Here is a 22826-nt window from a genome sequence, read left to right as displayed (position 1 = left end):
TATTAGCAAGAGAGCACAAGTTAGGGCAGGGGCAGAGGAAGATGCAGGCTCCCCACTGAGCAGAGAGCCTGATGCAGGACTCAGTCCCAGCACCCTGGGATCATGACCTGAGCCAAAGGCAGACACTTAACCAGCTGAGCCACGCAGGCACCCCCATTGTTTCACATTTTTGAAACTTTCTTTGTCTAGCTTAATGAAATTGAAGATTCTTCTATTGGTTTCTGTAATTAGTCTGTTCCTCTGTGTTTGGTTAAAGTATATGAGGAAAATGGAGCCTTGTGGGCCCCTCTGGCTCTCCCAGACCACACTTAGAATGGCTACATTAGAAAAATGGGTAAATATATGAACAGAAAAAGCTGGAATAGTTGAACAATGTGAAAAGTTAAACAATGTGAATAGTTAAACAATAGTTAACATTGATCATTGTTACCAAGAACCAAGGAAAAACAACTTCATAATTGTTCTATGCTTTCAGATTGGCAGAAGGGAAAAAGTCTCACAAGATCAAGATTGAATGTTGATGAGGATGAACAACAAATGAGAACAAATTCATTTCTTTTGGAGTAAAATTGATTCAATTTGATGATGTCTGTGAAAGTTGAAGATAGGTTTAGCCTATGACCGGAGGCTCAGTGGCCTTAGGTATATAACTAGTCTCTTTTCCTGGTGCCCACGGAGCAGCATCTTGGGCTTCACCTGGCAACTCGCTCCAGAAGGTAGAGCTCAGGTCCCACCCCGGACTTGCCCCATGAGTCTGTGGTTGATTTCTTAGGTGATTCATATGTTCTCTTTAAGGCTTGAAAAGCAGTACTCTCCAGAACCCATGCACTTGTACAATAATAAGTACAAGGCTTATTATTATTACGTGGATGCTCACAGCTGAATTATTTGTATCTAGGAAAAGTGGGAGATAGCCTAAACGTCCATGAACAAGAAAACAGATCAATTATGGCCAATTTTAAGATGACAATTGAATAGTTAAAATGAGTGAGCTTGATCTATAGTACCAGTGGATAGCCACTGGGGAAGAAAATAATGAGTGAAAATACGCTGTTGGCACGAATTTTATTGTTCTTGCTTCCCGAAAGTATACTTTTGTTCTAGTCTGCCAGCTGACCAGTTGGGAGATACTTTCTGAAAGCCTTGGAAGCCACGCTCTTGTGTTGCTGGCGAGACCACCAGGGGACAATTTGTCGTATTTCTGTTCTGGAGTTTAATCTTCTCTCGGAAAGGAGCAACAGTTTTTCAAAAAGTGATTTTGTGTTTGTTTCAAAATTGTTTTAATGAACTATGAAATGCTGTTTGTAAAAGATCCCCTAGGACACTGAAAGGAAGACAAGCATCACCTGGAATCCCACACATACCAACATTTTGACATAGACTCCCACGACCACTTCTAGGCAGATAAAGATACTTAAAAACTGAATTTGTCCTCCAGATACTGTTTTATGACTTCATTTCCACTTATGCATGTGCTCTATGTCTACTACTACATATTATTTATTTATTTAAAGTTTTTATTTATTCATGAGAGACGCAGAGAGAGGCAGAGACACAGGCAGACGGAGAAGCAGGCTCCATGCAGGGAGCCCATTGTGGGACTCGACTCCGTGATGCCCTGAGCCACAGACAGACACTCAACTACTGAGCCTCCCAGGCGCCCCTGATCACAGTTAAAAAAAAAAAAAAAAGTGCTACATTCATCTGCGTTCTCCCCAAACATGAATCATGTTTTGAAAAGGTAGCATGGGGGGCACCTGGGTGGTTCTGTCGGTTAAGTGTCTGCCTTCGGCTCAGATTATGATCCTGGGGTCTTGGGATTGAGCCCTACTTTGGAGCGGGTGGGGGGTGACTGGTGGGGGGCGGGTCTCTGCTCAGCAGGGAGCCTGCTTCTGCCTCTCCCTTTCCCTCTGCCACTCCACCTGCTTTCTCTCTCTCTCTCTCTCTCTCTCTCTCTCTCTCTCTCTCAGAACAGTGAGTAGATCCTCAGAGATGGTGACGGGTTGAGAATCAAGGCAGGTGTGCAAGGAGCCTTCTGAGGCACCTCAAAACCAAAAGGTAGGGATAGCTATTTCCTCCACTGCAGGTCGGAGCGGAGAGCATAGGTATTCAAGTTAGAGCCACCTGGGCTCAAATCTCGGCTCCAGAGTTTACAAGGTTTGTTAACCATGGCCCATTATGTCAAGATTTTGAGCCTGTTAACTTCGGAGTAAACAGACCTGATAACTGCTATGTCTTAGTCTAGTGGTTGCAATCATGAGCTCTCGTCTACAAACCCCACGTGCATGGCACACAGGTGCCTGCTGCACCCCGCTTCCCCTTCCCGTCCCCTTCCCTCTGCAGTGCAAAGAGCATGGATTGGATTCCAATCGATCTTCACCCAGACCAGGGTGTTTTCCTCTCTGGATCTTGATTTCATTGCTATTTTATGAGGAGTCAGAACCATGACCTTGATTCACGAATTATCTGGTCCTGGGGCCGCTGCAAGAGGCAGTTGCCACCATGCCCAGTCCCAGGACTCCGCGTCCACCTCCTCAGTGCACCCCCGAAGGGGCTGAGCATGACAGAAACAGAAAACTGGGGCCCTCTCCTCCTACTGGAAGCTCTTGCTTTGGAAATGACACCAACTCCCTGGGACCCTCAGTTGAGACTAGACATATGTAAAAGCCAAGAAATGTCTATTTTACTTGAACACGTGTTGCTAGGCTGCCTTGTGTCGTCCTGTAACTCCGTGAACCGGTCTGTATTGGGTGGAGGACCGTGTGCTTCAGAGAGCCTGGGCTTTGCAAATAAAGGAACCTGGGTTAGAATCCCAGCACTGCCTTTCATGAGCTGTGTGACCCTGAGCGTACTCTTTAACCTCACTGCGCTCTAGTTTCCCCATCTGTAAAATGAGGGTAATGTTATGGTATTAATTTCCTCTTCCGCTGTCATAAATGACCACAAACTTGATGACTTCAAATAATACACAATTATCTCACGGTTCTCGAAGCCAGAAGCCTGCAGTGGGTCTCACTGGGTTGGAGCCAAGGTGTCAGCAAGGCTGGCTCCTTCTGGAGGCTGGAGGGATGTGTCTGTCTGCTGGCCTTTTCCAGCTTCTGGAGGCCTCCTGTGCTCTGGCACCCAGAGCTCTGGCTCTGGCCCTCCGCAGGTGTGGCCCCACCACTGCCCAGTCGCAATGGCTAGTGGTCGCTCCTCCTCTGACTCTGACCTGCTTCCACTTACAAAGACCCTTGTAATTACAGGCCCAGCTGGATCACCCAGCAGAATTTCCCATCTCAAGATCCTCCATCACCCCTGCAAAGTCCCTTTTCCCAAATAAGGAGACGTATTCATGGTTCCGGTTCCGAGGATGAGGAGGTAGGTGTCTTTGGGGCCGCCCCAGGGCCGGGCTGCAGAGCCCCAGGGGGTAAGGACCCCGAAGCAGGAGCACCAGGCGCCCTGTGAGGACCAGTCCTGGGCTGCAACTGGACTGTAGGCCCCTCGAGGGCAGGCAGGGGCTCCATCCTCCTTTTCCTCTTCTGTCCTCCCGCCTGGCCGAGCGCGGGAGCCACAGGACCCGTTTGGGAAATACTTCCCAACCGAATGGCACCTGCCGGGGCTCTCCTCTCCACTCCTCTCCTCCCCTCCCCTCCCCTCCCCTCCCCTCCCCTCTCCCCTCCCCTCTCCCCTCTCCTCTCCTCTCCCCTCTTCTCTACCCTCTCCCCTCTCCCCTCTCCTCTCCCCTCTCCTTTCTCCTCTCCCCTCTCCTTTCTCCTCTCCTCTCTTTCCTCTCCTTTCCTTTCCTTTCCCTTTTCCTTTTTTTTTTTTCAGAAATCTGAAATTTACCTGCTTCTTAATATTTTTCTCAGACCCTCCTATTCTTTGTAGGAGACAGGCTGGAAGCAGCATGATAGCAGGGCCATTGGGGTGATGCGCTAATCCCCCAGTCCTGCTGAGCAGAGCTGCCCGGCCTTTTTCTGCCCCATCCTCGTCCTAGGAGAATGGATGGTTATTTGATGTTGGTTTGGCAGAGGAACTGGGCGTGGGCGGCTTGGCCCCTTGCTCTTCTTCTCTGGGCTGGGCCCGTGTGGCTGTGGAGTGGAGTGTTCTAGTCTGATCCAGGCCCACAGTGAGGGGGGCAAGGAAGCAAAGCAGCAAAGGCTCTGCTCCCCCGGGGTGGCCAGCAGGGAGGGTGGGTGGGGTGGTGCCAAGCCCCGTGGAGGCCGTGCTGCTATGATGGGGTGGTCTCTGGCTCACTCTGGGGTTTAGTGGTAGGAAGCCAATGTTGCCACAACCCTTCGAATGTTGGATAATAAACCTGGTGTTTTGATGCTCATTTGCTTTGGTCCATTTCCTCTCAGTTGGAAAAAAAAGAATACTACATAGTGGGTTCCTTCTGAGGCTCAGAAGTCCAAGGATGCCTTTTGCACTTAAATTCAGCACACCCTAGAGTTTTGGGGACCTGGGGGAGGAGAGCAAACGGGGACCCACACACCATATGTCGAAATGTTTCAAAGTTATAAATCAAGCTAACATACTATTAAGTTAAATATGCTTTATCCTCCTACCCTGGTAATTATAACTTTATAATGGCCCAAAAGGTCAGGTTCAAATTTTGAGTTCTCAGATTCCTTGCATTATCTACCAGAGAGCTGGGCCGTGGGGAGACCTGACTCCCCAACTGCTCATCCCGGTCTTCCCACCCTCAGCTCCATCCTGCTTTGTGTAGATAGCCCAGCACTCATTTCCAAGTTCCACCTAAACTCCTGCAACCAGCTCCCCTGGTGGGTTGTGGGGCAGGGGGTTGGGGGGCTGGGAGGGAAGACCCAAGTAGTCCCTGCATGTGGGCTGTTTGGAGCTATCTGGGCAAGGGATTTTGAAGTTCTGGGGAACTAGATTATGGCCTAGATTTCAGAGCCTTGTGGATACCTTGGACTACAAGGTAGAATGGGACCCCTCTAAAGCTGAGAGCCCAGAGCAGGAGCCCCCCTGCCCCTAACAATACTCTGGAGCAGTGTTGTTTCAGTGACTCCTTCTCCACAAAGTTTCCCCAGTATCTCCTCAACCTGAGTGAGTTTTTCTTCCTCTGAACTCCTCTGCCATTTGACACTTACAGTCTTCCTCCAGGACAAAACAATGGAACTTCAGGAAGGGTTCCCTCCATTCACCACTGCAGAGGAGTCTGCTCCTGAAGTCACTCTGCGCTGGAAGCCCAGGGCAAGCAGAAATGCTCAGCGACAGCTGCTGTCGATTCTGATCCCCTAGCTCATTTCCAAATGGAAACTTCAGCCTGTTAGACCAGCTCTTATTTTCCTTAAAATTTAATTAATATTAGGTTTAATTTGTTGTCATTGTCGGTATTAGCACAACCTCACCCCCTGAGAGGATGAAGTAATGCCCTCTCCCTGTTATCACCCTTTGCTGGGGATGGGGGCTGATAATAACATTGGACATTTTAAAAGAGCCTTTTTTGGATTTTTTTTTCATCATTTTAAGTCCTTTATTTTGTTTGTTTGTTTGTTTTGGCTACAATCAGATTCTTTTTTGTTTGTTTTTGTATTTTTAAAAATCTATTTTGGAATTTTAAGGGTTGATTTGTTACTCCTATGGAAGCCTTAACATCTAAAGTTTCATGGTTATTTTTTTAAATGTATGGTAAACTTACTAAGCAAAGTCTCCCCATCTCTTAATCATTTATCACTCACTTGTGCCTGACACTTTCCTCACATGCCATCAGCGTCATCACACGATGGAAAACAATGTGATCTAAGAGCAGATTGGCTGGTTAGAATGTGGAGAAGCCATAATCAGTATGGATTTATTGAGGCTTGCTCTGAGGCTTGCAAGCGATCAAGAGAAGCCTAAGGCCTTTACTGACCCCTTCAAGGGAAGAAAGTCTTCCATAGTCCATATTCCCAGGTCTTTCCAATTTCCCACATCGTTAGCACCACTCTGGCATCCTGATAGCCACTTAGAAACCTGACTGTTCTCTAGGAGACCTTAGACTGGGCAAGTCTGCAACAACAACGCCCCAAAATTGCAAAGCCCAGACCCTTCAAAAATTGACTTCAGCTCTGTTTCCAGGAAAAACGATACCGCAGCCCTCTTGATGTACCTGCTGCTTCTTTAAAATTCCAGGCAGCAGTGAAATGCTAGAGCAGATATGGATCTTTGAGTTTATCTATCTAGCTCAACCTCCTCATTTTACAGATGAGAGCACTTGGTTTGGGGAAAAGGCCATCCCCTACTTTGGTAACAGTGCTCAGTGGACAGTGACCAGTGCTGGTATTTACATCTACTTACATACATATTGGCGCCTTTCCTTGTTCCAAGAGGCACTGCAGACCAAAGGTGTGGTACTGAGGAACCCACACACAAAGAGAAGACATGAGTTCTCTGTGCTGCAGTGAAGATTCTTTTCTCATCCAGATACAGAGAAGTCAAGCCTGTTTTCTTTAAAGCAACTGAATCCCTGTGTCACTGCACTCCTTTATGTAATCCAAGTCTCTATATTAATCCTGTGCTCTGTGCTTGCTGGAGAAAATGTTCCCTATACATGAGTATCTTCTTTGCAAAATGTTTAAACTCATTATATTAACCATTTTAATCATTTCCAAGTGTACAAGTCAGTAGTATTAAGCACATTCACAATGTTGAACGACCACCACCATTTATCCATTTTTCACCCCTGCCCCCGAAACTCTGGACCTGCTAACCAGTAATTTCCCATTCCCTCCTCCCCCAGCCCTTAGTAACCTCTATTCTACTTTCTCTCTCTATGAATGTGCCTGGCCTGGGTTCCTCATACAAGCAGAACCGTACAATATTTGTCCTTTTGGGGTTGGTTTATTTCACTTAGCAGAATGTTTTCCGGGTTCATCTGGGTGGTAGCATGTGACGGGATTTCCTTCCTTTTTAAGACTGAATACTATTCCATTGTATGCATAGGCCACATTTTGGTTATCCATTCATCCATAAAACACTTGAGTTGTTTCCACCTTTTGGCTATTCTGAGCTATGCTGCTATAAACACAATTATACAAATATCTGTTTGAATCCTTACTTTCAATTCTTTTGGAGATACACCCAGAAGTAGAATTGCTGGATCCTATGATAATTGTGTTTTGCTTTTGGGGGAGCTACCACACTGCTTCCACAACAGAAAACATTCCCACCAGCAATGTACTAGTTTTCCAATTTCTACTTTTCCTCCCCAATACTCGTTATTGTCTATGTATGTGTATTTTGAATAATAGCCACCCTAACAGGTGTAAGTGGTATCTCACTGTGGTTTTGATTTGCATTTCCCTAATGAGTGGTGATGTTGAATATTTTTTTTACATGCTTGTTGGCCATTTGTATATCATTTTTGGAGAAATCGCCAGACAACTCCTTTGCCCGTTTTTGAGTTGGGATGTTTTGTTGCTGTTAAGTTGTTAGTCTTTATGTATTCTTGATACCTTATCAGGTATATGATTTGCAAACATATTACCCCATGTGAGCTATTTTTTCACTCTCTCAATAGTGCTCTCAATGCACAAAAGCTTTTTTTTTTTTGCACAAAGGCTTTTCATTCAGAATAAGCCCAATTTACCTGTTTTTTCTCTTGTTGCCTTATTCAAGAAACCATTGCCAAATCAAATGTCATAAAGACTTTTGTGTTTTCTCCTAGACTTTTACAGTTTTAGCTCAATATTTAAGTCTTCAATCCATTTTAGTTAATTTTTGTATATGTTTTAAGGAAAGGGCCCAGCTTCATTCTTTTGCATATGGGTATCCAGTTTTCCCAGCACCATTTATTGAAAAAGTATCCTTTTTCCATTGAATGGTCTTGGCACCCTTGTCAAAAATTAATTGACCATTTATGAGAGAGTTTATTTCTGGGCTCTTTATTTTATTCTATTGGTCTAAAAATGTTTCTTCACACCAATACCACACTGTTTTGATTACCGCAGCTTCATAATAAGTTTTGAAAACAGGAAATTTGAATCCTTCAGCTTTGTTCTTCTTTTTCAAATATGTCCTTTTAAAATTGTACATCTCGACAGCATGCATTTCTAAAAGACATTTTCAAGAGTGGAAAAATCTGAATCTTCAAAACTTTAATACATAAACTAAAGCATTTTCTGCCCTTTATCTAATGCACTGAAAGGATTGAGTGAAACACATCTTGCTTCCTTGTACTCAAACCCACCACTTCACCCTGCAATCCTTCTGGATGGGTTAGGCAAGTAAGGGAGGAGTTGATTCTGGGTGTACAAAAAGAGGTGTACATCTAGGGGAAGGCATTGCTCTTGTGAAGGAAAAAGCTCCCGCTAAAAAGTAGATGGATGGTAGAATAGAATATTGCTAAAAAGAAGGAAGGGGGTGTTACTGGAGGGGTCTAGGTTGACCCCAGGGATGTTACCAAGGATAAAGAGGGCCCTCTAGCCCAGGTTGGTGGAGCTGGCTCAGGACCCCTGGGGGAGCATTGATGAAGTCCCTGTGCCAGGTGCTGGTGGGTGGCAGGGCCAAATGGAACTAGCTGGAAGAGTGTTTTTTGATGACACCTCTGCTAAAGTTCACTTACTATATTGATGTACCCCTGGTACCATCACAGGAAGAAAAAAAAATCCTAAAAATATTTTATTTCTGGCATAATTTCATTCTCTCCTCCTACCTTTTGCTTTTTAAAATTTTCCTTCGAGTGGCAATCAATGATGCCTGCAAATTGAGGCTTTTAGCTAGAGCAGAGAAAGAGTTAGATAACAAGAACAAGCAATGGTTTAATTCTTGCACGGATTAGGATGAGGATGACTATCAGGGTGGGCAACATGATGAAGAAGGGAACAGGGCAATTAGCCCAAGAAGGCCCAACTTGTACCAAGGACCATTGATGAAACATTCCCATTCCCATGACAGCCGGGGGGGGGGGTGCAATTAGAGGAGGTGGGAAGGCTGTGAGCAGCGGGGCCAGGGGGGGCAGTACAAAGGGATGGCAGGGAGGCAAGCCAGAGTTGAGAGATGAGTTAGGTCTGGCTGGGGTGAGTGGGGAATTTCTGGCACCAGGAACGTAGAACAAGCAGGCAACTGGATCCAGCAGTTCCCTCTGACACCAGGAGAGCCTGTGCTCCAGGGACGAGGAAGAGAGTGCAGTAGAGACCTAGGGGAAATGTTCAAGAGGTTGCTGATAGCACCAGTCTCTAAGCCATGCAGGGTTGCCCTGGAGGCATCTCTGGGAATCCTCAGCATCTAGATAGTAAAGAGCCTGACATCATGGATCATGGATGAAATCACTCAGATGAAGAACACAGATAGGAGAAAAAAGAGTTTAAGGTAAAAATCCCTGGGGTATAACAGCCTCTGGCAGTAAACTAAACAAAACCCAATGCACAAGAATGCAAAGACTCAAGAGGTGGTAAGCTGATGGCAGAGCATGCAGCCATTAAAAAAAAATAGAGGGAGACAAATCCTAGAAAAAGTAATGTGACCAACAGCTTTAACTGCCACAGAAATGCCAAGAAAGGTGAGGACCAAAGGCATTTTGTTGAATTTAGCAGTTAAGAGGTTGTATTAGTCAGGGTTTCCAGAGAAACAGAACCAGTAGGATTGGGGTCCCTTCCTGGCTCCCAACATGTAACTCTTGGTCTTGAGGTTGTGAGTTTGAGCCTTACATTAAGTGTAGAGATTACTTAAAAATAAAATCTTAAAAAAAAAGAACCAATAGGCTCTAGTTAGCTATTTAGCCAAACATCTATCTATATAGATGTATGTATATATTGATATATGCTGATATATATATGTATCTATGTAAATAGACTTTCTATATGTATATATATCTACATAGATAGATATATCACTATATCTAGAAAGATTTTTGGACACCAGGGTGGCTCAATTATTTAAGTGTCTGCCTTCAGCTCAGGTCACTTTTCCAGCATCCTGGGATTGAGCCCTGCATCTGGCTCCCAGCTAAGCGGGGTGTCTGCTTCTCCCTCTTCCTCTGCCTGCTGCTCCCCCTGTTCATACTGTCTTTTTCTGTCTAATCAATTGAGGTTTATTATAAGACATTGGATCATATGATTAGGGAAGTTGGGAAGTTCCGGTCTGTCATCTGCAGGCTGGAGACCCAGAGAAGCCAGCTGTAGTTCGAAGGCCCGAGAACCCAGGAGAGGAGCATAAGGTGCACATTCCTGCCTAGGTCTGAAGGCCTGAGAACCAGGGATGCCGGACAGGAGGAAATTGATGTCTCAGCTCTAATGATCAGACAGACAGAGACGGCACAGCCAGTCTTCCTCCACCTTATGGTTCTATTCAGGCCCTTAGCAAATGGCATGATGCCCATCCAGGCTAGGGAGGTCCATCTGTTTTCCTCAGTCCACCAGTCCAAACACTAATCTCTTTCAGAATCACCCTGACAGCCATACCCAGAAATAAAGTTTAACAAGAGTCTGGAAAATCTCACGGCCAGTCAAGTAGCCACATAAGAATAACATTCCATCACCGCGGTTACTGGTGACTATTTATTTATTTATTTATTTATTTATTTATTTATTTATGAGAAAGTAAGAGAGCAAGCGAGTGGGGGTGGGCAGAGGGAGAAGGAAAATCTCAAGCAGACTCCATGCTGACCATGTGGGGGCTCACCCTCATGACCCTGAGATCATGACCTGAGCTGAAACCAATAGTCATAGGCTTAACCACCTGAGCCACCCAGGCAACCCTAGTTACTAGGGACTTTGAAAAGAACAGGTTTCCTGGAACCAGCTTAGGGGCACTGAGGAAGACGGAGTGAGAAAAGGTTGGAGCAGCACTCCACAGTTTCTTCAGAGCAACATCACTTTGAGGAAGAGGATTTTTTTAAAAGAAATATATATATATATATTTTTTTTTTAATAGGAAAGAGGAGCACATTTATGGGTTGAGGAGAAGAAAGAAGAAGAATGTAGAAGGGAAAAATCCAGCAGAGAATGAACAATTTGTGCAGTAAGATCCTAGAGAACATGGAGTGATTGTGGGGGAGGGAATAAGGGTTTCTGTGAAACAACAGCCTGCCCCTGAACGTGGCCAAGGGCTGGCGAAGGATGAGGAAGCAGTAGCTAGGGAGGCCTGCGGGTGTGGAGAGGGTGCACTGAAGGTGGACGGCAAGCAGGTGAGCACAAGCCCTGGGAGGGGGGGATCCATGTGAGCACAGCAGGGGTGTGAACTGGATCCCCAAGGAGGGTGCTAAGAATTGGGACACCTTGGAGAAGACAGGACAGGTATCTGGGAGCCCTTTCAATTCCTCATATGGTCTTCTCACAATTCATCCAAGGGTGGCTTCCTTACTTCCTAAAATAATCCCAGGGGTGCATGGCTGGCTCAGTCCGAAGAGACGGGACTCTTGATTTCAGGATTGTGACTTGGAGCCCCATGTTGGGTGTAGAGATCACTTAAATAAATAACACTTAAAATAAATAAATAGGTAAATAAAGAAATAAATAAAATAATCCAAGGTACTTTGTTACCTGATGTCCTACCCTTACAAAATACATTTCCAAATACAAGTTTTTATATGTTATATATGTTTCCAATGATATATTCCACGTTCAAGAATATATATTACATGTATTTATAAATATATAGGTTTCTGAATACACACACACGCAAGCCTGTATCATTATTTATTTCGGGTGGGCTACTTGCTGCCTTAAACTGCAGGAGACATTGTAGCATCTATAGATAAAAGGCGAGAAACACCAAGCAGCAGCACGAAGAGTTGATTCTTGCACTTTCTGTGAGGTGCAGTGTGTCAGGCAGGCATGTGAGGATGGAGAGGATGAGGTCACCCTGCCAGAAGTTTCTAGTCTGGTTAGGGAAATGAGTTGTACACGTGAGAACATTAGCCCAAGGTGGTGATCACCAAGCATTCAGTGCCAAAAGGAATGAAAGTTCTGTGTCAAAAGGAAAGAGATACCAAGCAAAGAGTCAACATTAACTGAGCAGCTACCAGCGTATTTTATTTTATCCTCGTAAAGGTTCCATGAGGTTATATTGTTCTCTGGACACGGGAAGCTTCAGCAGGAGAAGTGAATTTGCTGGAAATGAATCAGGTGGAGAGAGTGTGCAGGCTCACTCCATTGCATCGTGTTGTTGTTGTTGGGACTTATTCAAAGTTCGTGTTTGCACTAGCAGCTGTCTGCGACGACCCTCCCCACCCAGTTCTTAATTTGATGGTGACCTTGAGAGCTCTTTGAGTGGCTGCTCTTCATCACAGACGCTAACCCGACACTTGCAGTTCTGCAGACGTTCCCTGCGTCTGGACTGGTATCATGATGGCTTTGTTTCTGTCTGCACTCTTACTAAATTAGGTGGGCTTTTTGCTTTTGTTAAGATCCTTTTGGGGCATTGTCTTCTACTGTGCCCATCTTTAATGGGGCAAAGCTTATGACCCATTTTTACTGCTTGTGACCAGTTGGAAGTGAGCCTTCAGCTTTAATGACCCCAGAGCAATCGGTTGATGCAGCACCCAGCAGCCTTCAACCTTTGCTCCTGATGATGACGAAGATGCTCTGGCATTGGCATTCTGATGACAAAATGGCAAATGTTTTGATGTTTTTCTATTATTCTTCCATTGTTCTTTACAAGAAATGTAAGATTTAAGCGAGATTTAAAAGGTGGAAGAATGAAGTCCTCCATAGTTTAGAGATTACCTTGGAATTAGCGGAAAGTCAAAAACTACAATGATACAGAAAATAGAGTTTCATAACACAAATAAGAGCATAGTTTGTTACTGTTTTTCTCTTTATAAGTGTTATTTTACATCGCTTTATAATCATTATTAATGGCATAACCAAAGCTTGATATGATGGGGTCTTTTTTTTTTAATTACTCCCTCCTGAGTGGATTGGTACTGCAAGAATTTTTAAACAGCTGCCAACATTTTACTGTTATATTCTAATCACATGATTGACTGTCAATATGTTCCTTGTGTGGAAAAAAGTTTACTTGAGCTGAGTGTTCGTTATCTTCACTTTGGACCATTTTAACAAGAAAGGAAATAAAAAAGAGCTTGGCAAGAATGTGGGCTCCTTGCCTTATGTAAGCTGGCTTACCTCCCACCTCCTGTGGGTAGAGCAGAAAATGGAAGGGGGGAAATGGGGGTGCGAAGCTCCTGCCCACGGCTCCAAATGGAAAGCAGTAGGAATCCATCATGTTTATAAACTCGTGAAAGAAATGAATGACCATCCAGGCTCAAAGGCCATAGTTTTTGCCCTTTCTGCTCCATGCTTTTTCTGATGGCTTCTGCACCTTAAATCCCCAAATTCTCTTCAAGAAAGAGGAGCAGTTTCTCCTGATCAATAGGCGCTCAGAGCCATGCAACCATCAGTCAGGAAATGAGGCCCAGGACCTGGCTACCCAGTGGAGTTCCATTGCTGGCTTTTACTCTAGAGTGACCCCTGAAGGTGTGAGGGTAACAGTACGCCGGTAGGCATACACCTCCTGTAGGATTCAGGAAGCCACAGGAATATGCTCTACGAATTTATCTGAACAACGAAATCCCATTAGCCTATTTCTCCTAGGAGAGGGTGTTCTGGCATTGGCAAGAACTTGAGCTGGAGCATGGAAACATTTCGTTTTGCTTTTGTTTTTGTTCAGCTTAAAATTTGTGTTTTATTGTTTCCTCTTCATATTTTGTTAAATTCCTAAATGGTTATCATAAACTTTCTTTTCTTGTTTTTTAAAGAATTTATTTATTTATTTGAGAGAGAGAGAAAGAGCACACAAGCTGGGGAAGAGGTAGAGGAAGAGGGAGAAGGAGACTCCCTGCTGAGCAGTGAGACTGACGCAGGATCATGACCAGAGCCAAAGACAGATGCTTAACCAACTGAGCCACTCAGGCACCTCAATAAACTTTATTTTCAACATTCTTTCCTTTTGCTTTATTTTTAAAGAAAAGGAACATTGAAAATGGGAAGACTTTGAAGAAGAACAAAGAAGTAACTCTTGGCTTCTCTGTCCAATCTCCCTGACCCTGTGATTTCCACAAAGAAGAGAGGAAGAATGTTCCAGGTAGAGTGAACTATAGGATCAAAGAACTGACGTGCTTGGCATGAAAAGAACAGCAAGAGTAAAGCTCAAGGGATGCCTGGGTGGCTCAGTGGTTGAGTGTCTGCCTTTAGCTAAGGGTGTGATCCTGTAGTCTCCGGATCAAGTCCCACATTGGGCTCCCTGCATGGAGCCTGCTTTTCCCTCTGCCTATATCTCTGCCTCTCTGTGTGTCTCTCATGAATAAATAAATAAAGTCTTAAAAAAAAGAGTAAAGGTCAAAAAAGTGGTTTGGGGACTAATTGTGAAGGCCCTTGAATGTCATAATAGTTGGAAGTTTGAATTTTGTTCCATGGACAAAGGGAATCCTCAGAGGCGACAGGAGATGAAAGATGTGACCATATTTACTGTTTAGGTAAGTGACTCTGGTATCAGTGTTGAGAATGGATTGGGAAGGAGCCCAGAATACCAGTTAGGAGGTAGTTTAAATAGTTTAGAAGAGATGCTGATGACCCTATTAAGACAGTTTTGGGGGATGCCTGGCTGGCTCAGTGGTTGAGTGTCTGCCTTTGGCTTAGTGATCCCAGTTCAGGGACTGAGTCTCACATCAGGCTCCCTGAATGGAGCCTGCTTCTTCCGCTGCCTGTCTCTGCCTCTCTTTGTGTCTCTCATGAATAAATAAATAAAATCTTAAAAAAAAATTAAGGCCGTTTTGGTATAAATGGACTTACTGGAAAAACTATGTTGGAGAATGTATTCATGAGACTTAGTCATATGAAGAGCAAAAAGATAACTTAGAGGAAAATGATGCCCTAAATTGTGAGACTGAGATAAAAAAGTATCATTAATCCAGAAGGGGTTCATTGGAGGAGAGATATTCAGTGTGTTTTATGTCAACTATGCTGAATTTTGAGTGTTCTTGTGACATCCAAATGAAGGTGTCCAGACAGCTAGACTTTTGGGGTTGGGGCTCAGAAAGAAGGTTGAGACTAAAGGTGAATATTTGGAAGACATCAGTATAGTCAGGACAGGTGAAATTCCTGAAGCAAATGAAGTTATTTAGAGGAGGGAGTATAGCCTGGAAGAAGAGATGGCCCAAGACAGAGCCTTATAGTTGAGGAGCTGCCGGGAAAGAGCCTGAGAAGGAGCCATCTGAGACAGAAGGACCACATTGCAGAAGCCAAGGAAATCATATTCAAGAGGGAGCAGTTGTTTAGAAAAAACGTCCAGGGGCATGTGGGTGGCTCAGTTAAGCGTCTGCCTTTAGCTCAGGTCATGGTCCCAGGGTTCTGGGATTGAGCCCCAAGTCAGGATCCCTGCTCAGTGAGGAATCTGCTTCTCCCTCTCTCTCTGCCATTCTCCCTGCTTGTGCTCTCCCTCTCTCAAATAAATATATACATTTAAAAGAAAGAGAGAAAGAAAGCACATTCAAAGGAAACATTAAGTGTTGGCCATAAGGAAGTCACTGATAGCCTTTTGAGAAGGCAGTTTCCAAGGAATGAAAGGCAAGAGTGAGATCCTAGTCGTTGAGACATGGACAGGAGCCAAAGAAGTAAAAGCACAAAATCTGCTCTTTGGAGATTCTGTAGTAGAGGGAAGAAGAGAAACGTAGCTTGAAGGGAAGAATTTCTATTTGCATAGTTCAAGTGCTCTTATGATCATTAGCTTACTTGATTCCCAACACAACTCAGGAGGTCGGAAGAGCATGTATCAATCAGTCTGGGACCAAAACGAGTTTTAAAAATCTGTTAGGAGGCTCATCCAAGGTCATCTAGAGCAAATAAGTGGTGGAAAGCTGAGTTTAGAACTCAGATCATTTGGCTCTCAATTCAGTGATCTTTCCACTTATCAAAACAGAGCATTTCTCAAGTGTTTGCTCTGTTTGGAAATTGGATACTGGAAAGCATTGAGCTCTTTGTTAAAAGGGTTTTGATCTTATCCAGGGCACAATGCAGAGCAACTCAAAGGTCTTATGCAAGGGAATGACATGTGTAAGCATGGAAGCATTGAGCTCCTTGTTAAAGGGGTTTTGATCTTATCCAGGGTGCCATGTGGAGCAACTGGAAGGTTTTGTGCAAGGGAATGGCATGTGTAAGTCAATGCCCACGGGAGACAAATTTGGCAGTGAGGTGTAGGATGTGTTAGTGGAACAGACACCTCAGGGGGTAGGCCACTAGAACATGGCATCGAACTGGACACAGCTCAAATAAACATCTAACTGCATGCTGAGAAAGTTGTTTTTCCCTTTTAATTCTGTGGCTCCTGTTCTGTTTGTGTTAAGAAGAGGGTATGTTTGCTGGTAGTTTTTGACACCCTTCATATACTCTCTAATCTCCCTTTTGAACAAAGAAGGAACAAGCCTCAGACTGGGAACATGTGCCAGCAATTGTGTCTTGCTAGAACTGAATCACATTGCTCTGTGTTTGTTCTGTTTGAACGATTACTTTCCAGTAGAACAAGAAGTACTGCTTTCCCATTTATTATTATTATAGAAAGGTTACTATCAAATAAATCTAAATAAAACAAGTTAAGGAAAAAAATATTAAGTCAGTTCTAAGACAAGTGGTACACACATATGGGAAAAAACCACTAGGAATGTGCATTTTAATGACTAAAGGTTGGAAAATTCTGATCTTGGAGACTATTGCGATAGGAGTAATGAGGATTTAGTTCAGGGTAGGGTGATGAAAGTAGAATTTGAGAAGTAGGCTCTGATAGACATTTTAAGGGAGTTAAAAAAGTAGAGGACAAGGGGCACCTGGGTGGTTCGGTCAGTTCAGCGCTGCCTTTAGCTCAGATCAGGGTCCCCGGGTCTTGGGATTGAGCCTTGCATAAGTACCCTGCTCAGTGGGGAGTCTGCTTCTCCCTTGGCTCTTTCCCCTGCTTGCACTCTCTCTCACTCTCTTGCTTACTCTCTCTCTGAAATAAATAAATAAAATCTTAAAAAAAAAAAAAAAAAGAAGAGGACAGTTACCTACCTGGGGTATTTTCTGCATCATTTCTTAGGATGCTTATAGCTACAGTAATAGATAATAAGCTTAAATCAAAAAGGCTGTGCAATACACAGAACTTATTATCTTATCAAAAGCTCCAAGATGAGAATCTAGGATTGGTTAAGTCAGAGGCTCATTGACATTACTAAGGACTCAATTTCCTTCTACCTTCCAGCCCCAGCAAAGAAGCTTTGTCTACACGGCCCCAAAATGGCCAGCATGATTTGAGCATGGCCCATGATGATCGGTATAAGAAGACATGTCTTCTGGCGATAAAGAATGGAGGACAAAGAAACCTTCACCTGAAGGCACCTCCATGAAAATATTTTCCTTCAGGATTCGTTGTCCCAAAATATGTCACATGTCATGCACAAACCAATGGCTGACAGGGAATTGAATCACCATAAGTAACCTAGAATAATTAGGATTTATTCTCTGAGCTAGGAATAAAGGTCTTTTTCTGAAGGATGGGTTTCTTAAGATAATGGGGGTCTGGGAACCCATCTGACTGGTGGGCAGTCCACCGTGTCCTCTACAAATCATACCAATTATATAATCGAATTCCTTAAATTAACCCTTGAACATAAGTTGAAGCGTATGGTATGAAGCTTATGTTTTTTTATTTTTAAACAATTTATTTAGCTCTTCTGTCCCTGTGTTGGATTAAGGCAGACCGAAATACTTCCACTGCAAACTTAACATCTGGTTTAGTGATGCACATCGAGGGCGCGATGCGGAACGTCTGAGGAGACAAAGGAAAATACAACAACGGGTCATCGTAGAATCAAATACAACTTTGAGAAAGTGCACTAAGCCAAGAATCTAAAACCTTATTTTTCTGACATGTCTTTCACGTCCCCCCTGGGTTGGTCTCCTCCCTCCCCGATGCTGTACGCAGGCCGCGCACCCCCATCTCCTAACCATTCTGGTAGCACCTGGCTCTGCCCGCCTTCCTTTCCGGGCCCGCGCACCTCCTGGTCCTCCCCCTACCTTCACGGAGGTCTCCCTCCCGCACCCCTCTGGGCGCCCAGGGCAGCCTCCGCGTTCGCCAGGCACCTACCACCCTCTAGCTTCTCAGTTTCCAGAACCCTCCTCTGCCCTCTGCACCCAGTCCCCCCGCGGCCGCGCTGCGACCCTCCTCTGCCAGGAGCAGCCCGAGGCCGATGCCCACCGCGCCTGCCCTTTGCGCCAAATCGTCCGTCTCCTCCACCCCGCATTGGCCTGGGGGCTCGGCCCCACCGGGCCCTCCTCCCTTTCCCGCCCGCCGGCAGCGCCGGATGATGGTGGCACGACGCGCGCCCCCGGCCCTCCCTCCGCCCCGCGCGCCCCCGGCCCTCCCCGCGCGCGCCCCCGACCCTCCCCGCGCGCGCCCCCGACCCTCCCCTCCCCGCGCGCGCCCCGACCCTCCCCCCGCGCGCGCCCGACCCTCCCCCCGCGCGCCCCCGACCCTCCCCCCGCGCGCCCCCTCCCCTCCCCCCCCGCGCGCCCCCGGCCCTCCCTCCCCGCGCGCGCCCCCGGCCCTCCCCTCCCCCCCCGCGCGCGCCCCCTCCCCTCCCCCCCGCGCGCCCCCCGGCCCTCCTCCCCGCGCGCCCCCGGCCCTCCCCCCCGCGCGCGCCCCCGGCCCTCCTCCCCGCGCGCCCCCGACCCTTCCCCCCGCGCGCGCCCCCGGCCCTCCTCCCGCGCTTCCCGCGCCCCCACGTCCGTGCGCGCAGGTCCCGGGCCGGTCCCCGCCGAGGCTGCCCCCCCACCGCGGCCCGCGGGACGAGCTGGGGGCCCCGGGTGGGGGCTCGCCCACGCCCGCGTTTCCGGCTCTCGGTCTTCTGCGGGGCCTCGGCCCGCGTCCGTCCGGGGCGGGGTGGGGGGGCCTCAGCCCGCCGCCGCGGCTCCCAGCCTCTCCCCGGGTCAGGACGGCCTCGCCTCCCGCTGCTCAGGAGCCGTCCGCCAAGATCTTTCGAGAAACTCGTGCGCTCGCGCGCCCGGCCCCACGTGCCCGCCTGGAGGTGAGCGGCGCGCGGAGCCCTGGGCCCTGGAGCCCGCGTGGCGCCCCCTCCGGCTGCTCCGCGCCCCGCCCCTCCAACGCTCTGGGCCCCTTTGCCCCGACGGACTCCGGCGCCGTGGGTGCCCGTCCCGCAGCCGCCCCAGCCGCTCCGCGCCGCGCCCGCGGGCTTATTTCCACGCTCCCCTCGGGGCAGGGGCGCCCTGGGGCGCTTGAGCCCCCCCCCCCGTCGCCGGTGTCCCCGGGCCTTGCTGACCCTCCCCGCGGCGCCCCCCGGCCCTCGCACCCCCTCCGCCCGGAAACGCCCGGTGCGCGTCGGGCTGTCGCTGCGGTCCCCGCGGAGACCCCCTTCCCGGGAGGCGCCCCCGCGGCCCCCGACGGCGCACGGGACCTGGCCCGGCTCTCCCCTCGGGGCCACCTCGGGCTGCAGCAGCGGGCGTCGACCCGCCTCCGACGGGGCCTGCCGTCGCCCCGGAACCAAGGAGGACGGCGGCCGGGGCCTCCCCTCGGCCCTCCCGCCCCGCCCCGCCCGCCCCGCGCGCCTGCCGCCCCGGCGTCCGCGCCCCTGCACGCGGCTGGGTTGGGCCCGCGCCGTCCGCACCCCTTCCCGGGCGCCCACGTTCCCTGCCCCCAGGCCCGAGGCCTCAGCTTTATCCTGGCCGCGCGGGGGACGGACCCAGAAACCAGGTCCTGGTGCCTCGGCCGACCAGCTGTGATCCGTGCCTTTTGTCCTTCGTCTGGAAGATTAGCATAATAATAGTCCTCTCCGACGGGGGGCGCCCCTGCCGAGGGTCCCCACCGCGCCCGGCGAGCATTAAGGTCCCGCCAGAACCCTGCCCGCCGCCAGCCTCTGCTTCGGCCGCGAGGGTGCTTGGAGCTCTTTGCACCCCGCCGCGCTCCTGCACGAGCTTTGAGCTTTTATCTCGCTGTGTAAGGCTCAGCCCGGCCAGGAGGCTCTTTCCTCCTCCTGGGATAGTCCTTCTTTACAGCCCTCCGTGAGCTCCTGCATTGCATTGTCATTGCTGTTGATGTGTCTTTCTTGCCTGCCAGCTCGGAGACCAGCTCGGAGACGGGAGGAGGGTCGGGGTCTTATTTATCACTGTGACTTTATTTTTCATACATATATTTAAAGATTTTATTTATTTATTAGAGAGGCCAGGCTCCGTGCAAGGAGCCCCCCCCGATGCGGGACTCGATCCCGGCACCCCAGGAGCACGCCCAGGGCCGAAGGCAGGCAGTAACCCGCTGAGCCACCCAGGGATCCCCCTCACTGTGACTTTAGCATCCAGCATAGCAACTGTTGCTTAGTGCTGACGGGCTTCCCAGATAACTAAGAAATAACTAAGCAAGTAAACAAGTGTTCGGGTGTTTGTAAGTTAAGGGATTTTTTTTTTTTTTTAAGATTTTGTATATTTACTCATGAGACACAGGGGGGGGGGGGGCAGAGACACAGGCAGAGGGAGAAGCAGGCTCCACGCAGGGAGCCCGACGTGGGACTCGATCCCGGGTCTCCAGGATCAGGCCCTGGGCTGCAGGCGGCGCTAACCCACGAGCCCCCCGGGGCTGCCCAGTTACAGGATTTTTAGTCATTAATTCATATAGAAAAATAACTGTGACGGGGACTAGAAAGAACTCGCAGCGAATGTCCCAGCAGAAGTGTTCATCTGGTTTTGTTGGAGGCGGTTTGGGTTAGCCTGTCGCTTAACAGGGAAGAGTTACAGATACAAGTGGTGTCCCCTTGAACAGAAGTAGAGAGGGTCGGGGTCAAGAGGACAGGGAGAGGATCTACATCTGAATAGGAGAGACACTTCAGTCCCTGAATCTTCAGAAAAGGAAGAAGTGGAGTGGGGACACCGGAGTTCACACAGAGATCTCACCTGAGAGCTTCCGCGCTCCCTGACAGGTAGGAGGCGAGTGTTGGCGCCACTGGAGTGTGGGGCAGGGATGGAGCAGGGAAAGCGGAAGAATGACATCGGGAAAGAGAGATGACAAAGGGGAGGAGCAGAAGACACCCGAAATCTCAGCTATCCCCGCTTCAGGGTGAGGGTCCTGCTGATGTGAGAGGTTTGGGCGAGGGCTTTAGGAGCAGCGCCCGCCCAACAGGGCAGGGCCACGCCAGGGCCACGCCAGGGCCACGCCAGGGCCACGCCAGGGCCACCCCAGGGCCACCCCTGCCTGGGGCTTGTCTGTGGCTTTCCCAGGAAGGAGCAGGGGAAGCTGGACTCTGCGTCTCCCAGCCTGAGGGTGAAGGGCACTGGGAGCGGCTGATTCTGAGTTCCCACCGGGGACCCAGCCAGGGTGGGCTCCCGCCTGTCCTGCAGGGTCACCAGGACCCGCCAGCACTCTTGGGTCGCTCCTGGCCGCAGTGGCCTCTATGTCCCAGCAGGTTTAGAGTCCCCAAAGTCAGAGCCTGAGGTTGAGTTAATTCATACGTGCGGCAAACTAGTCATTGCGAGACTGTGATGACTCTGCCGTGACCCGCACCGCGAGTCCCGTGGTTGTGGTTTGTACGTCCCTCCTGGTGCCTTGTTAGACGGTCCCCGAGAGCGGCGGGAACTCAACCACTCGAACACGGCGCCCTCTAGTGGCCCGCGGGCCTCACTGCACCCTCCTCTAGAAACCTGAGCATCAGGCCCGGAGGAAGAGACCAGAAGGGACAACAGGGAGACGCCCACCTAAAGGGATAGGAAAGGGCCGGCCTTTCTCTTACCTGAGCAAAAATGCCACCTTTGCCAATTAGAAGCCCCATGCGTTTGCAGTTGTCGTGGATTTCATTGACTTCTTCCCGGGGAAGAGGCTGGCGGCTCATCTGCAAATACATTTAATACATATTTCCTATTCAGGCTTGACTTGTTAAGGATGTTATTTCCAAGAGACGCGGGGGGGGGGGGGGCAACTCAAACAACCAACACTCTTCCCTCCCTCTCAATCTCTCTCTCCTCACTGTAATTGAGTATAGCTATTAGAAAAATAAAGCTGTGAATTACTGGATGGAATTTTTTGGGGGGAGGTGGTGTTATTAAAAATACTTGTTTTTTATCCCAGTTCATCCCAAATTCCAAAAGAAAAAATGAAGTGGAATGCAGATAGCCGGTGAATCTTGGCTCTGCTAAGGGCAATCCTGGGACTTGGTTCTTCCCTCGCCAAATGTGGAGCTGGCTTTATTGGTGTGGTAATTCTCAACTGTTCACTTTGTTTTGCTCACGTAGAGGGCTCATATCAAAGTCCAGGAAATGGCTCTTAAGTTACACAATGGCTCTTAAGTTACACTGCATGGCCTGGGCAGCTGGGGTGGCGCCGGCTGAACTCATCTCCCTGACTTGTGGAATCTGCTCTTTCTCCCCCAAGACTTAATCCTCCAAGGTTGGGAAAAGTAAGCACTTTGGGGGGCCGGAGGCTGTTTCAAATTATCAGGCATCTGAAGTTGGTCTCTCCCTGGGGTCCAGAGGTGTCAGTACCCCTTTGGTGGCCCTGGGCTGGGGGCTGGCGCCTATTCTGTGCGTCTCCTGTCGTCTGAGCCTGAGTACCAACGCCTCCCTCTGACTTAGTCACTTCACGTCTGACTGTGTGTCTGCATGACCTGGAAGCCTTTTCAAACTACAGACATTTGGGGCTCAGGCTCAGTGTATGGAATGAGAAGACTTGGGGCAGGCCAAGGCATCTGGATTTGTGAAATGCCTGGCAGATGCTTGCGTGGGAATTACTGGTGTGAACTTGTCTTGAGTACTCATCGCTGTCACCACCATGAGTTTCTCTTTTGTGGCATGGCTGTGGTGAGCATCAGTGTGGGTCTGGCTCTCTGGTTTCACATGCATAAGGCATGATCCGGGCTCCTATCATCCTTATGA

The 22826-nt window shown here is 48.4% G+C and overlaps 2 protein-coding genes across 20 annotated transcripts in view; one reads left to right on the top strand and one right to left on the bottom strand.

The window, feature by feature from the left end:
• Window positions 1-17447, top strand: part of DNAJC21 (DnaJ heat shock protein family (Hsp40) member C21) — a 44189-nt gene extending 26742 nt beyond the window's left edge. For 2 of the 18 annotated variants that reach the window (XR_007410387.1, XR_007410384.1), the window contains 6 exons: window positions 476-1741; window positions 1971-2058; window positions 3246-3360; window positions 10861-11113; window positions 13896-14013; window positions 17158-17447. The gene's annotated coding sequence lies outside the window, so the exon portion shown is untranslated. Of the gene's footprint in view, window positions 1-475; window positions 1742-1970; window positions 2059-3245; window positions 3361-5098; window positions 7027-10860; window positions 11114-13895; window positions 14014-17157 lie in introns of those variants that run through there. The other 16 variants (XR_007410386.1, XR_007410390.1, XR_007410392.1 and 13 more) reach the window with 16 other exon arrangements.
• A 136-nt stretch (window positions 17448-17583) lies between these two features.
• AGXT2 (alanine--glyoxylate aminotransferase 2) overlaps window positions 17584-22826 on the bottom strand; it is a 35695-nt gene continuing 30452 nt past the window's right edge. For both annotated transcript variants that reach the window (XM_025436227.3, XM_025436228.3), the window contains exons 13-14: window positions 21689-21787; window positions 17584-17724 (exon numbers count right to left, since the gene is read on the bottom strand). In XM_025436227.3, coding sequence (XP_025292012.1) covers window positions 17617-17724; window positions 21689-21787 — 207 coding nt within the window. In that variant the 3' untranslated portion in view covers window positions 17584-17616. The remainder of the gene's footprint in view (window positions 17725-21688; window positions 21788-22826) is intronic.

This window comes from Canis lupus, chromosome 4 (assembly GCF_003254725.2).
Source record: "Canis lupus dingo isolate Sandy chromosome 4, ASM325472v2, whole genome shotgun sequence".
Classification (NCBI taxonomy): domain Eukaryota; kingdom Metazoa; phylum Chordata; class Mammalia; order Carnivora; family Canidae; genus Canis; species Canis lupus.
Note: the sequence above shows the minus strand (reverse complement) of the source record. Positions and strands in the feature narration are given on the sequence as shown.